We start from the raw sequence: 16,444 nt of genomic DNA, 5'->3' as shown, positions 1-16,444 counted from the left end.
ACATTGAAGGGTGTTTATAAAAACAAATAAAAAAAGTTGAAGCGGACTCAACCCTTCTCGTCTGGCGTAATGACAGTTTATACATCAGTCCCGAGAGGATCCTCGAATATTCGTAAAATCAACGATAATGGCAGTACAAACGGGACCGAGGGGGTGGGGGTGGGATGAGAGGGGGGACGCACGTAATAGTTCATCATCCGATAATACAGGGATTAACACGATACAACCCTTTGTGGGCGGATTGTAAAACTTTACCAAAACATTTGTTCGCACTGATTATTTATTCGGGTCCCCGTTTAATATTCGCAAAGTGAATATTCGAACTTGTTGTCGATTGTGTGGGCAATGTGATGCTGATTTAAAATATATCATAATGTACCACCAAAGTAACTGTTTAATAATGTCATAGAAATGACTTTTACGGTTTAATCTCGCGTTTTTGTATTGAGTTGTTTCGCCTAAGCCGGTTCGGTTGGCAGCGGCTTGGCTCTGCCCCTAGCATTGCTGAAGTCCATGGGCGACGGTAACCACTCCCCATCAGGTGGGCCGTATGCTCATCTGCCTACAAGGGCAATAAAAAAACCGTCCGTGACCACGAAAACTGTAAAGCACTCGAAACACCAGTAAGAATATTTTATGAAAACAATAAAAAACCCCTTAAAGTAATTTATATCATATTATGTCTATGATTCGCGGAAACCCAAGAAAATCCTATAGGTAATTATGACTTTTATGCGCGATGCTACGTGCAGAGCCCATGGACATAACGAGATGTATTCAAACACCAACCATGAGACACGAGAATGAAATTTCAATGAATATTGCAAAACGGTTATCCCTTAACATGCAAAGAACGAATTTTTCGGTCAACCCGATGTGTCAACAATGCCAAAGAACCAAACCGCTTCTTTGCACTGAGTATGCGCCGTAACACTTATATAAAGAAGAAGAAATTGATGTCATAAAATGATATAAAATGAACGAAAGACATTAAAAAGGATGTACTACCTGAATGCATTACATATATATTGGTAAAAATCGTTAAACAATAGCACGTGTTATGTTGTAAGTGCTTAATAAGCGACATACTTAAAGCTTTGTTAACATTAAAATCTTCTCTATCAATAAAATTTAAAATCAAATCAATAAAATCTAAAATTGGTTGATTGCTAAGTGTTATATAGCGAGACGCATTCTATACAGCCGAGTCATCTAAACAATAATAATTTCCACCGTTGTTATTTTTTTTATTGCCCTTGTAGGCAGACGAGCATACAGCCCACCTGATGGTGAGTGGTTACCGTCGCCCATGGACTTCAGCAATGCCAGGGACAGAGCCAAGTCGCTGCCTACCGCTATTTATTTATCAGTAAAATGTATTATTTGTAATATCTATTAATTTAATAACTACCGTTAAATTTATACAATTAAATGAATGGAGTTTTTTTTATTTTCCCTTCGGTTTTCACGAATCTTGGACATAATTAAAGATACTTTTGAAAATATAATTTCGCGTTATCGAAATTCAATCGGATTTAATCTTTTTTGAATACGAAAATTGCAGAGTATCCGAAATATCGGAAATATTGTAATATAAATTTAAAAAAAAAGGCGAGGTTAAACCGTAAAAGTAGTTCTAACACATTAATATTCTTGTCGTATTTACCGTACCCCTTCGCTTTGTGCTAACAATCAGTCCTTACTGTTCGCGCTGTCAATTTGTATTTGCCTGCAATTATTAAAATAAGCTTCGACGCGCCTCAATTTTTTTGTGAAACGGCTACCTACTACCACTTTAAAGAACCCCCGAACCCAATTCTCGCTGGTCTAATGTCGCGAAGAGAAATAGTCAAAAACGCAGCTCAGCGTAAAATGGTGGATTGTGAACTAGCCAAATGAATAGGTGTCGAAAGTAATGCGTCAGAACGTCCCGCTGGGGGCGCCTCAGACGTGACGCGTAACCGGACCCACTCGTCTCATAATGTTACACAATTCAATTGATTCCCCAACACTACCCGCACGCTTCCTTCTAACTTCGTTTGCAACGTTTTGATATCGGATACCTCGTTTTGACGCCTCCTCGAGCCATTCTTTCACGCTTGACCCAGAGGAAAAATAAAGGCCGAAATACATTTGTGTAACTCTGTATTCAACAATATAAATTAAACATTTATAACAATGGTTTGATACAATTAGTGCTGGTAGGTGATGGCGGGGGAAGAGAAGCTGACGTGTCCAAGGGGGGCGCTATAGGCGACTTTGGCGACAGGGGCCGAAGCGTAGGCGACTGGAGCAGGTGCGTACGCGACTTTGGTGATCGGAGCCTGAGCGTAGGCTAGGGGAGCAGGATACGCAATCTTGGTTAAAGGAGATTGGGCGTAGGTCACTGGAGCTGGAGCGTAGGCTACTTTAGTGATGGGTCCTGGGTACGCTAGTTTAGTTACAGGGGCAGAGTAGGCGAGCTTGGCGACGGGAGCGGCGTACGCGATGTTTTGTACGGGAGCGGCGTATGCGATCTTGGCGGGCTGAGCGATGGGATGTCCCTCGTAGCGAACGTTAGCATTGAATCCGTGTTCGTTGTCGGAGGTGTACTCGACGATGCGGTGGACACCGTCGGGTTGCACCAGCGAGTAGAAACCCTGGACGACGTCTCCGGCGCGGGACTCCTTCTGTTGCTTGATGTCTCCGCTGTGCTCGTCGTGAACGGAGTACTCGAAGTCGTAGTGTGCGGGGGCTTCGTGTTCAGCGTAAGCCAGTTTAGCTACTGGCACAATGGGGACGGCAACAGCAGCCGCCGCAGCCACCAGGCAGGAGAAGATTGCGAACTGAAAAGAACAACAAATATTGTTTTATTTAAAACTAGCTGACCCGGCAGACTTCGTAGTGCCTCAATCGATAAATAAAAGACCTAAACTTTTATATAAAACAAACTTAAAACAAACAAAAGGAATCCGTCCGACGGGGGACACGTCAACTTTTTAAACCTTCTCTGGACTTCCACAAATAATTCAAGACCAAAATTAGCCAAATCGGTCCAGCCGTTCTCGAGTTTTAGCGAAACTAACGAACAGCAATTCATTTTTATATATATAGATAGACAGTTGCTTACATATTACTGATAGTGTGTTGCGTGTCAACTTACTTTGGCGACCATGTTGATAGGTTTAGTTGTTGTGACTTAATATGCTCATAATCGGTCGCAGAGTGTTTTTATATGTGACTCAAGCTTCACACACCATGTACACATACCGTATGCCCCCAGGGGTCCCCGCGCCAGAACTGGACCGATCAAAATAATATGACTCGTTCAAGATCGTTCCCTTGAAAGAGTACTTCCAAGTTTTGATTAATACATATAAATAAATTGAAATCTTTGGTACATCCGGCGTCGATTGCTAACTGTTTTGGTGACGATTATTGATACAAAAAAAACTTAACCTCTACTTTGATTTTTCGATTAAAATGTCATTTAATTATGGTGCCTACGCATTTTTTATGTAGGTAACATTAGTATCGGTAGTATAGATATATAGAAATAATAGAAATTGAAAAGGGACTTTAAGAATGAAATGCCAAGATAAATAAATTAAATTTTAACAATGTAACCACCACCTAAAGGGTATTCTTGAAATATATTTTCAAACAAAAAAAGTTGTTTACGAATGACAGAGGAATCGGTAAACACTTTAAAAAATACGTACAGTTAAACATGAAATCTCCTCTTTTTTGAAAGTCAGCCAATATCTCGCTCGTAAATAGAGTCGCTCATAATTGCCTAGATATGCTGATAGCCTTGAGAAGCTACTTCAGCTTCACCCTAACGTGTAGGTGAGCTCACGGGGCTCGAACCGGAAGTTTTGCTAGCACAGGCCCTAGGAAGCACAGTGGTTCGCAGAATCTACCACCGGATCGGAAACGCGACCCACTGAGAAGATCCAGCGAAAAACTCAGTGGGCTGTGACTGTGGGTTAATTTACTAATTTACTCGTCGAGCCCTTCGTCGCAAGCGACGAGCTTGGCGAGGACGGTGACCGGTTCTCGAGTCGGCTAGTGACCAATTAAGTGTATTGTATTTTTGGAGTCAAATATCAAGAACAGGGTTACGAATAGTTTTGAAGTCCTCGGAAGGTTTTGACTGTAGCAGCAGTGTTAGTATCTTTAATTTGAAAATTTTATTCATATATATTATTATGTTAAATTTTTAAGAGCCGTGATAAGCGCCTACGCACGCACAGAACAGGTTTAACGAGAACATTACAGATATATTACTTAGTAACTATTGCTCTAATTTTAAAAATTGCCAAACTATCGGCTTACATAAGTCTCGATTGAGTAACTTGTACCAATCGAAGCTCATTGTTACACAAACAACACGCTATCCCTTATGAGTTTTCTTTTACAACACAATTAGCTCGGAGCCGCCTTGCTTCCGATGGTGTGGAAATTTGGAACGCATTCATAAATATTATAGCGTTAAGAAGTGAGATCGAGAAAATAGGTTATTTTATTGACAGTGCCCTCATAGGGGTGGGATGGATAGGTATAGCCTGTACCCTGTCCTATTTCTGCCGCAAAGCAGACCCTTGTTCCGGTTTAAAGAGTGTGGTATTATGTTTTTAATTTTTTTTTATTACTTTGATGAGTGGACAAGATCACAGCCCAGCTGGTGTTAAGTGGTTACTGGAGCCCATAGACAACGTAAATGCGCCACCCACCTTGAGACATAAGTTCTAAGGTCTCAGTATAGTTACAACAGCTGCCCCGCCCTTCAAATCGAAACGCATTACTGCTTCACGGCAGAAATAAGCAGCGCGGTAGTACCTACCCGTGCGGACTCACAACAGGTCCTAAAACCAGTATAAACAGACACACTCTAGTAAGCACAACACATCAGGTGGGTTGTAAGCTTGTCAACCAATAAAAATTGAACTTAGGTTTAGAATTAGTCTGCCGTATTGTAAACAGCAAAAACGGCTTCACATAAACTTGCAATTACCAGTCCGCCTTCGAAAATCTATGAAGTTTAATATAATTAATTATTACATTGGTATTTAACCTTGTGTCACCCAAGATATGTGAATATAATTTTTATGTTTTCGGATTCGACATTTTGATTACTCATTACATAAAATAGCACATGTAGTTTAAAAACTAATGAAACACGCTTGAGTAGCACACCGAACTATTAATTAATTTCATCTTTTTTATTTAGTTGATACTGATCAAGATATTAGAGCGAAGTTATAAAATTATCGTGTCGTCAGCGGTCCTCGAGGCGTGTGTAAATTTTCAATTTATTCGGATATCTTAAGGTCGGTGAAAATTATGTTCAAACATTCCGATACATATAAATTTCAAGCTAATAAAAAAGAAGTTATAAAATAATTTATTCCATTAGTAATGAGGAACAAAAATACGATCCCGAGTCAGCATAATGCATAGAAATTTGCAACTCGGTGAAGATTCAACATCAACATCGGTGTAATTATTTATTTTCTGTAATTATTTATTTAAACACAAAACACTTTCACAAATAATGTTTTATTTTAGAACAAATTTGGTTAGAATAAAAAACGTTATGGTGAGCCTTTAAATATAGACATATGCTGTCGCGGACTTTTTTTTTAAACTTTTAAAGGGGAACAATTTTGTCATACATTATTTTAGCGAAACTTTAAGCGTTTCCGCAGCGCACGCAGCGGAAGCTCTCAAAGAAAAAAAACCCCAATTTTGAAACATTCTTTATTGGTGCTCCGCTTGCGTTGGTCTTAGCGTGATGCTATATAGCCTATATACCTATAGCCTTCCTCGATAAATGTGCTACCTAACCTGGAAAAAATTTTCAAATCGGACCAGTAAGTAGTTCCTGAGATCAGTGCGTTCAAACAAACTCTTCAGCTTTATAATATTAGTATAGATTGTCTGAGTTTTGGTTTTTTTATTAATATACCGCATAGGTGGGTGATCATGTGCACGGCATACTTGGTGATAGCATGCTACCGGAACCCATACACACCATAACGCGTCTATTGAGACAATTTCAAATGGTTTTGTGGCAGGGCCTAAGTGTGATATTAAACCATATTTAGCCTGCCCTCTTGTTTTATTTTTTATACTTAATTCACACTTTTTGCATATATCAGTTATATTTCTAGTTAAATACCCACTTTTAGACATGTGGTCGAAGCGTCACTGGTTTGACTGCTGCCCCAGCCTTCAAAACCGTAGCGTGTTACTGCATTGCGGCAAGGATAAGTGGGGGGTGTTTACTACCTACCCTTACGGGCTCCACCAACAAACACCAAGATAGTGGCATGAAGACAAAATGGTGCAATTTATTTAAAAAAAGTTTTTTATAGTATTTATTAATTACTTTTCAATTTTTATTTTCGATATAAATGGTTCTGCCACGATGCAATCTTACATGTGAAGACTACGGCGGCGGTATTCACGTGGTCATCATATGCATAAAAAATCTAGATGGACGCTGAGCTTTATTTTGAGCTTTATCTACCATCAATCAAATAAGATCTCTGTTCCATTTCAATGTTTAACGATAACGGATATTTAAAGTGAGTAGTACTAAAAATAAAAAGCACTGGAATAAAAATTGCTGACACTTGGTGCAAACATTGGTTACGGAATTTTAGCACCAATATTGGTGAAGAAATGGGAGTATTGACCGAAGCTTTCGTACTATAGACTCAGAGCCCGAATGTTGACATGAACTAATACATCTCTAAAAATTGTTATAATACATTGAATTTCAACAACAAGGTAGTCTCTATTTATAAATTAGCGCAATTTCCGCTGTATGGCATATTTTGAGGCTCGCACCAGTAGATACGGACATACTTCTTATATATTTGCTGCGAAATATATAAGCCTTTCGTTTCCAAGGGTGTGATCGTTCTTTATACAACAAGTGAGTCATCCATCTCATTATTATTTTTATTTAATTGCTTAAGTGGGTGGACGAGCTCTCGGCCTGGTGTTAAGTGGTTCCCGGAGCCCATAGACATCTACAAGCACATTACTGGCTTCACGCCAGAAATAGACAGGGTAGTGGTACCGACCCGTGCAGACTCACAAGACGTCCTACCAATAATAATTACGCAAATCATAATTTTGCGGGTTTGATTTTTATTACACGATCAGCTTTCCTTCCTTCAGCGTGGAAGTCAATCGTGAACATTTGTTAAGTACGTATTTCATTGGAAAAATTGGTACCTGCCAGCGGGATTCGAACACCGTTGCATCACTTAATACGAATACACCGGACGTCTTACCATTTAGGCCACAGTGACGCTCTCAAGGTAGCTTCAGAAAAACTATGGATGGTGGTATTTGAACTATGACTTCTATGAGTTCCGGTAACCATTGAACATGATGGGCCGTGTGAGTTTGTTCGTCTACCCATCTCCTCCTTGCGTCGGTTTCCTCATTACTGAGGGTCGTGGTCATGGCCTTGAAACAGATTGTTTTTTATAGTGCACCGCCAGCTGTTCCTATCTGCAGCTGAGTGCAGAGCATCGTGCACTGTGGTATCCAGGGCTGCACGAATCTGGTCCGTCCAACGGGTCGGGTTCCTGCCTCTTAGTCGCTTGCCCTCGACCTTTCCAGTGACCATCAATTTCTCTAAGTTGTCACTGTCTTTCCTTGCGATGTGGCCAAAGTATTCAAGAATCCTTCGCATGCAAATGGTGGAGAGTCTAGTCCGGATCTTCAACTGAGCTAGGATGGATAAATTGGTGCGGCGTGCGGTCCAGGGAATATCCAACATCCTCCTCCAGCACCACATTTCGAAGGCATCAATCCGATTGCGGTCAGCTTTCTTTATAGTCCATGTCTCTGCTCCGTATATGAATATTGAAAACACTAGTGTGCGGACTAGGTTGCTCTTGGTGTTCATAGAGATATTTTTGTCCTTCCATATTTTGTCCAGCTGAGACATGGCACCTTTTGCCATCCCAATCCGTCTACGAATTTCCGGTTCACAAGAGCCATTGTTGCTGATGTTGGAGCCCAGGTAAACAAAGTTGTCCGTTACTTCTAAATTAAGTGTACCGCTGAGCTCCAGTCTGCCTGTGCGATCAACGATCATGACCTTTGTTTTAGATCTGTTTATCGCGAGTCCGAGGTCTTTGCTAATGCGCTCCATCCTGTCCAAGAACTTGCTCATCTCGATTTCGCTGGCTGCCAGGAGAGTGGTGTCGTCAGCGTAGCGTAAGTTAGAGATTTTACAGCCTCCGACGGTAATACCACCATCCCATCCATCGCATGTTTTCCTGACGATGTATTCGCCGTAAATATTGAACAGGATGGGTGACAGGATGCAGCCCTGCCGCACGCCCTTGTGAAATTTGAACGAGTCAGATGCAGTCCTATCGATTCTCACTACTCCCATATAGAACAATAAAAAAAATTGAATTTCTAGTGTGGAAATTTTACATATGTATAGGCAACACTATCGAGTTTATGCACAAAATTAGGGAGAAAACAATAACAATTCGTCAGTCGCCAACAATAACAATTCGTCAGTTGTGACTAGAGTACGTGTAACTCATAATACTATTACACACACGCGACATTCACTCGTTCATCAATCAAAAGCGCGTACACACATACCCAAACGATACCAGACCGCGCCCGAACTATGTCAAGGCCACGGCCAAAAACAACTTTTCGATTTCTTCGACCACAAGAACAAGTACAACGGAAATTGAAGCATTTCTTTTTGAATATTTTAGCCGACAGGATGCTCAAGGTGACTGGGTTTGGAGATATTTACGTGATTTAACATGAACGAGATTATTTTGTGTGATATAAAATTAAAATTTTACTCGTTGTAGGGTTTTGAGCGTTATGGAATACAACGAATATTAAAAGTTCGAACTCATGCCTCTAGGTAGATGGCTCCTATAAGCCCCAGTCACCGTTCTCGTCGAACCCGTCGCTTGCGACGAAGGGCTCGGCAAGTAACTTAACCCAGAACAGACACAGAGTATCTCTCTCATCCCACTGAGTATCTCGCCAGATCTTCTCAGCGAGTCGCGTTTGCGCTCCGGTGGTAGATTCTGCGAAGCACTGTTCTTGTTAGAGTTAGTGTTAGCAACGTCGTCAGGTTTGAGCTCCATGAGCTCACCTACTTATTAGGGTTACGCTGAAATGGCCTCTCAAGGCTATCAGCTTAGGTAGGCATAAAAAAAACTCCTATAAACACTTAGTTGTAGGCAGTGAGCTTGCCTTTATATTACAACAGCGATCACGCTGTAGTATTTACATAATTAATTATGTTTTGTTAACAACAATATGAAAAAAAACTTGGATATAAGCCAGTAGACGAGCCGTTTAATTGGTAGTATCCAAAGACACCGGAGACAAATAGAACATAAATATTAGGGAAAGTATCTCCCGGCCGGTAATAGTGGTAGTATCAAACAAACAACTGACTGGTAGTAGGACCTCTTGTGAGTCCGCACGGGTATTTCTGCCGTGAAGCAGTAATGCGTTTCGGTTTGAAGGGTGGGATAGCCGTTGTAACTATACTGAGACCTCAGAACTTATATCTCAAGGTGGGTGGCACATTTACGTTGTAAATGTCTATGGGCTCCAGTGACCACTTAACACCAGATGGGCTGTGAGCTCGTCTACCCATCTAAGCCATAAAAAAATAATCTTTTTAAATACATAAATTTTCTTCACATCGCTTGTATCTATCTTCCTATCATTGAACCTTCAAATTCAACGCCTTTGATCGTATTCAAATTTCGTTTCAAGATCCCAATGCAATTGAGATCATATCAAACCAAATTGCGTCAGCATTTATCGTACATATTTGTAAAAGAAATTTTAGAATTTTTATTTCTTACATGTACCGCACTTATATAATGGTTTAAGAACGCAATTAATTTTAGTATTTTTAAATCAAGATACTAATTATCTACCTATGTCAAAACATCAAAAAAACAGTTTGAATTTCATACAGTTAGATGACAAATTTCGTTCTGTTTGAAAGATTCTTGCGAAACATTCTTTTTCGGGATTTGTTCAAAATAATTCTAAATTAGGATTGATTTATGGTAGACAGACCTGTAATTGGATTACCAAACACACTAGCCAATTAGTCTAGCTGGTGGTTATAAATGGATCTGCTAAATCGACATTTAATAACTAAGTAATTCAAATTGATTTTAGGATTTCTAAATCGTAAGTGTTTTAATAATGAGCGATTCTTTTAAAACATTCGCTTATTCTTCGCATTGGCTAGCTCATGTGGCTTTAAAATAGAGCAATGAGGATTTCATATGACGAGATGAATTTGTTTTGATGATAATTAACAATAACTATTACAATCTTTACGTAGCAAGCTATGAGGTAAAATTACTGTTTTTGTTTTGTCTTCGCCGAGAATAATCGGCTAAGGATGTATTCTTTCATCACGAGACAGAAGTGCAAAAGCGATTTTACGCTGTACAATGGTGACACTGGATATCTGGACTGGACTGGACTGGATTGGACTGGACACTGATATGCCCTACCGTCATTATTTTGCGGTAGCAATACGCCAATACAATGCTCAGAGAATGCTGCTGCCCACGCCGGTCATTGTTCTCGTCGAACCCGTCGCTTGCGACGAAGGGCTCGACGAGTAAATTAACCCACAGACACAGCCCGCTGAGTTTCTCGCCGGATCTTCTCAGTGGGTCGCATTTCCGATCCGGTGGTAGATTCTGTGAAGCACGGCTCTTGCCAGAGTTCGGGTTAGCAACGTCGTCAGGTTTGAGCCCCGTGAGCTCACCTACTAGTTAAGGTTACGCTGAAATAGCCTCTCAAGGCTATCAGCTTACGTAGGAAAAAAAAGAAAGAAAAAATGCTGCCCACGCTCCAGAGAATCCTTAACTCGCCTTTTACGACACCCACAGCTGGAGACGGAGGCGGCGCTATGCTAGTCCCCAGCGTTTTCTCAGCGTTGCTAAGTTTCATCGACTTGACAAATCTTTTCAAAGCGAGAACAACAGTGCTTAATTAACGAATTAAAAAAAAAAAAAGCGGATAAACAATTAATTCATTAAGTCGCACAGTAACATAACAACAAACAGGTTTCCGAAATTATAGTTACGACGTACTGAGGTCGAATCACGTCTGCGATTCAGGTGCAATATTCACGAGCCTTCATTGCACGGTCTCGTTCGCACTCGGCAGATCTTATCTGTTTCATGACACCGTTACAAACGTTGTCGCATACTTAAGCGGATTGACACGCGATCTGTATACAGCGTGACCTTTACCTTTCAATCATTGTGGAGCTTATTAATTAAAACGCCTCGAGCATGCGTGTCACCGCGCCGACCTGCATGCGACACATTCATATAAAAACTGGTGCAGCTCATACGAATGACACAGTCAAGCACTTACATCACAAAATATCACAATGGCCGCTAAGGTAAATAGTATTTTGCTCTAGATGGAAATAGAAGCCGTTTGACTGTAGGGTTAAGAGTACAATTTAAATATCACTTTACAAGAGATACGAAGTCTCGTATTATTTAACGTCTGTCCCAGCCTTTAGACTGGAATGCATTAGTGCTTCCCTGTAGAAATAGCTTACATACTGACATTAATACATTAAAAAATAATAATAACAATACATTCAACAGTTCTTCGCCGTTCTCTGCCTGGCGGTTGCCGCCTCGGCTCTCCCAGTGGTCCCGATAGCCAAAATCGCATATGCCGAGCACGAAGCCCCCGCACACTACGACTTCGAGTACTCCGTTCACGACGAGCACAGCGGAGACATCAAGCAACAGAAGGAGTCCCGCGCCGGAGATGCCGTCCAGGGCTTCTACTCGCTGGTGCAACCCGACGGTGTCCACCGCATCGTCGAGTACACCTCAGACAAAGTAAATGGATTTAACGCTAACGTCCGCTACGAGGGACACCCCGTCGCTCAGCCGGCCAAGATCGCGTACGCCGCTCCTGTCGCCAAGCTCGCCTACTCCGCCCCCGTGGCCTACGCCGCACCCGTAGCCAAGATCGCCTACAGCGCTCCTGTTGCCAAGATCGCCTACAGTGCTCCTGTTGCCAAGATCGCCTACAGCGCACCCATCGCTAAGGTCGCATACGCCGCCCCAGTTGCCAAGATCGCCTACAACAGTGCTCCCTTAACCCAAGTGACCTTCTCTTCCCCTGCCATTTCCTACCACCACTAGACTGATCTGAGAAACCTGTTATTACTGAAGCCCTAATTTATTGATTATGAATAGTTGTAAATAAAGTGTTCTAATTTATCATTAATCTGTTTTTTTTTGTTAAAGTTCATAATTACTTAAAATTAGAGCAAAAATTGCAGCATAGTTGATTATTTTCCTATTCCGCCTGTGTCATTAACAATGTTAATACGTTTCTACAAAACTTCTAACTGTAAGCACTCATGAATACACCTTACATCACATATTAATACTATTGCATAATTTAGAAATATATTACTGTATTTTTATTTTTTTTAAAAAACGGACACAGGACATACATATTAAACGAAATAGATATTTGTTGCCAGATACAATACCAATAATGTTGTATTATTAGGTACGGATTTTATCGTAGTCATTTAGTTTCTATTAGACATGACTTGCTATTTCATTTGCGTTAAATTTACAATTAAAAATGAACGAACCACGTTACATTTTCCCGGGATAAAGAGTCGCCCGTGCCGCTCTGGTCCATAAACTACATTTGTAGATCCGTTAGCATGTAAAATTACGGGCCAGCAAACATAATGTGGTATTTGCTATATCAGATTTGCCGAATATTGCTTGGTCATTCATGCCATGTACCATATAAAAAACGACCATAAGTTTATAACTAGTTTACAAACTAACTTTGTGAAAAATTTCATTCAAATCGGTTTAGTTATATTTTACTTGATTATCCTGTTAACATCGAAACTTTCAAATTTATAAATCAGGATATCAGTATATACATCAGTATAGATGTACTGTTTTCGAAGTTGTTTTTTACAGTGTTTACAGCTTGACATCAACGTGAATACCACCACATATCTAGAGAAATAAGGTGGAAGTTTAAGCAGTAGGTACTGTACAGCTTCTGTCTTATACTTCAAACTGGAACGTACAACTACTTCACGGTAGAAATACGTAGTAGGCTAACCTAACTTATGATACGCCCAGTCAATAGAATACATCTAGATTTATCATCATCAGGTAAAATTATTGAATAAAGGTATTTGAACATGTTCAAAGCTCAGGTGATAAGCAGCTGTATTGTTATTCGACTTTATCGATTAATTAATCGATAATCTTGATCGAGGAGTTATCAATTCCATTGTTTTTTTTGTGTGTCACCTCTTAACTTATTACTATGATTATACATTTTTTCACACCTCTATGCTGGTAGCCTAAGGAGCTGTTACGGCTATGCCCGGACGGGTAGGGGAGCTCACGGGCTCAACCTGGGAGAATTTGCCAACAATAGCCCTAGCAAGAGCAGTGCTTCGCAGAGTCTACCACCGGATCGGAATCGCGACCCACTGAGTAGATCCGGCGAGAAACTCAGCGGGCTGTGTCTATGGATTAGTTCACTCGCCGAGCTCTTAGTCGTAATCGACGGGTTCGACGCGGACAGTGACCGGTGTTTGACGGGCCTAAAATCACCGAGAGTGGATCCGGGGGATACGACAAGACATCTTTCGGGCGACGGCGACTTTGCGTTGCCCCATTGCCTGGGTGGGACAAGTAATTAGCTGCGGCCACGACAGGAGTGCTTAACAATGCATAGTTAATCGACTTCGACTACCTTGACGATGTTCTTGTTTTATTTTATTGAAGCCGGTTTTTTTTTGTTAAAATTTAAGGTAATTATAGAATCTTCTTAAAGAGGAAAGCTCTACTTATTTTACGAAATCCCTAAATTAAAAGATATCTATTAATGCATCATCAGGTCACAATTTTTGGCAGCAATCACGATATTTTTTTTGCATGAAAAAATTTATTCAAAGATGGGTAACAGCCACCTTGTGAAGAGTGGCTTCCTGTGCGCAAATATATCATCAACGGAACAACGCCACGCACCTTGTGGAACCGAATCAGAATCGCGACCCGCTGAGATGATCCGCCGAGAAACTCAGCGGGCTGAGTTTAGGTTGCACGTCAAAATCTTTAGTTAGTTCGACGAGTACGGTAACAAGGGTTCCTAAGTCTGCTCTTAGTGTTAGAGCTGCAGGCGTCTAAAAATAGCCTTAGTGGTTCTGATGGATCCATAAGGACTTATCCAGGAGGGTCGACGGTGATTGGCTCCTGTTTGAGCCGGAGTTGAGAAGTCTGCGGCGGCCACGATGAGGTGATTATCATGACGCATGGCCTTATCGATGTACCATTTCGACGCTGATTCCACGTGTTTCCTGATGGATTCAAGGCTCAGATCGTCGTTTAGGTCAACGTTTCTTACAAGTCAGATCCAAATTTACTTGTTCGGAACTTGTATATATACAAGCTTATCTTGAAAATGTCGTTAGCGAGTGTTTTTTTTTTTTTTGTGCATAGATGCGTGGACAAGCTCACAGCTCACCTAGTGTTTATTTATTTATTTGGGAAACCAACAGTATAAAATTAACATATAATATTTAAAATAATAGATAAAACAATAACCAAACATGTTTCCACCATCAAAATCACATATAAGTAGAAAGGGACCTAGAAAAAAAAGCAACACAATACGCATATATTATTATGTACATCAACTTACACTATAAAACTTAATAATACTCATCGTTAAGTGGTTACCGGAGCTCACATACATCTACAACGTAAATGCCGTCATCCATCTGCCGTAAGTGCCTGATACAGGCATCCGTCAAATATCTTGTGTTCTATGATAGCTACCCGATATATACCGCCAGTAAATGCGCCTTCGTAAGAGTTAGCTAACACTCCGAGAACTGTGCTGCCTTTTCTTCAATGAATCTCTTAGTCATTTCTGAGAAGCCTACTTGAAGAATTGGGCTGAGCTTCACCGCTAGACCGGCCTAGAACGACCAAAGCTATTTCTGAAATTTAAAGTTTTGCATGAATTACATCATCAGTTCGCATGTTATGAGTAGGTTGACATAAGAAATGTGTAGCGCGGCCTTCACCCTTCCGTTGCAATTAACATGCCGCGGGCGGGTCGAGTGACACAGACCTCGAGAACAAACCGAAATCAGAGTATAAAACTGAAATCAGACACAGAATCGTCACAGTCTAGTATCTACATTCGGACAATAAAATGGCAGCCAAGGTATTTATTGGAAATAATAATCAAATAAGCATAGTATTTCATATTTTTTCAATTGACCCTAACAAATATTATTAATTTATTACAGTTCTTCGTCGTCCTCTCCCTGGCGGTCGCCGCTTCAGCTCTTCCAGTTCTGGAATATGCCGAGCATGAAGCCCCCGCACACTACGACTTCGAGTATTCCGTTCACGACCAGCAAAGCGGAGACATCAAGCAACAGAAGGAGTCCCGCGCCGGAGACGCCGTCCAGGGCTTCTACTCGCTGGTGCAGCCCGACGGTGTCCACCGCATCGTCGAGTACACCTCCGACAAAGTAAACGGATTTAACGCTAACGTCCGCTACGAGGGACACCCCGTCGCTCAGCCCGCCAAGATCGCGTACGCCGCTCCCGTCGCCAAGCTCGCCTACTCCGCCCCCGTGGCCTACGCCGCACCCGTAGCCAAGATCGCCTACAGCGCTCCTGTTGCCAAGATCGCCTACAGTGCTCCTGTTGCCAAGATCGCCTACAGCGCACCCATCGCTAAGGTCGCATACGCCGCCCCAGTTGCCAAGATCGCCTACAACAGTGCTCCCTTAACCCAAGTGACCTTCTCTTCCCCTGCCATTTCCTACCACCACTAGACTGATCTGAGAAACCTGTTATTACTGAAGCCCTAATTTATTGATTATGAATAGTTGTAAATAAAGTGTTCTAATTTATCATTAATCTGTTTTTTTTTTCTTAAAGTTCATAATTACTCAAAATTAGAGCAAAAATTGCAGCATAGTTGATTATTTTCCTATTCCGCCTGTGTCATTAACAATGTTAATACGTTTCTACAAAACTTCTAACTGTAAGCACTCATGAATACACCTTACACCACATATTAATACTATTGCATAATTTAGAAATATATTACTGTATTTTTATTTAAAAAAAAAAAAAACAGACACAGGACATACATATTAAACGAAATAGATATTTGTTGCCAGATACAATACCAATAATGTTGTATTATTAGGTACGGATTTTATCGTAGTCATTTAGTTTCTATTAGACATGACTTGCTATTTCATTTGCGTTAAATTTACAATTAAAAATGAACGAACCACGTTACATTTTCCCGGGATAAAGAGTCGCCCGTGCCGCTCTGGTCCATAAACTACATT

The 16,444-nt window shown here is 40.9% G+C and overlaps 3 protein-coding genes across 3 annotated transcripts; 2 read left to right on the top strand and 1 right to left on the bottom strand.

Moving 5' to 3' along the window:
* Nucleotides 1-2,128: 2,128 nt before the first annotated feature.
* On the bottom strand, nt 2,129-3,269 carry CPR77 (cuticular protein RR-2 motif 77). Its single transcript, XM_028175075.2, has 2 exons — nt 3,143-3,269; nt 2,129-2,825 (listed from the first exon to the last, which is right to left on the bottom strand). The coding sequence occupies exons 1-2, from the start codon at nt 3,152-3,154 to the stop codon at nt 2,193-2,195; spliced, it is 645 nt and encodes a 214-aa protein (XP_028030876.2). The 5' UTR covers nt 3,155-3,269; the 3' UTR covers nt 2,129-2,192.
* An 8,017-nt stretch (nt 3,270-11,286) lies between these two features.
* Nucleotides 11,287-12,297, top strand: LOC114241843 (larval cuticle protein A2B-like). Its single transcript, XM_089736519.1, has 2 exons — nt 11,287-11,446; nt 11,661-12,297. The coding sequence occupies exons 1-2, from the start codon at nt 11,435-11,437 to the stop codon at nt 12,210-12,212; spliced, it is 564 nt and encodes a 187-aa protein (XP_089592645.1). The 5' UTR covers nt 11,287-11,434; the 3' UTR covers nt 12,213-12,297.
* A 2,862-nt stretch (nt 12,298-15,159) lies between these two features.
* LOC149500441 (uncharacterized) lies at nt 15,160-16,001 on the top strand. Its single transcript, XM_089736520.1, has 2 exons — nt 15,160-15,294; nt 15,380-16,001. Exons 1-2 carry the CDS (start codon nt 15,283-15,285, stop codon nt 15,914-15,916), a joined length of 549 nt encoding a protein of 182 aa, XP_089592646.1. The 5' UTR covers nt 15,160-15,282; the 3' UTR covers nt 15,917-16,001.
* Nucleotides 16,002-16,444: the final 443 nt, after the last annotated feature.

The sequence above is a fragment of the Bombyx mandarina genome, chromosome 21, assembly GCF_030267445.1.
Source record: "Bombyx mandarina strain Sakado chromosome 21, ASM3026744v2".
Lineage (NCBI taxonomy): Eukaryota > Metazoa > Arthropoda > Insecta > Lepidoptera > Bombycidae > Bombyx > Bombyx mandarina.
The sequence above is the reverse complement of the archived record's forward strand: the minus strand, read 5'-3'. Positions and strand labels throughout refer to the sequence as shown.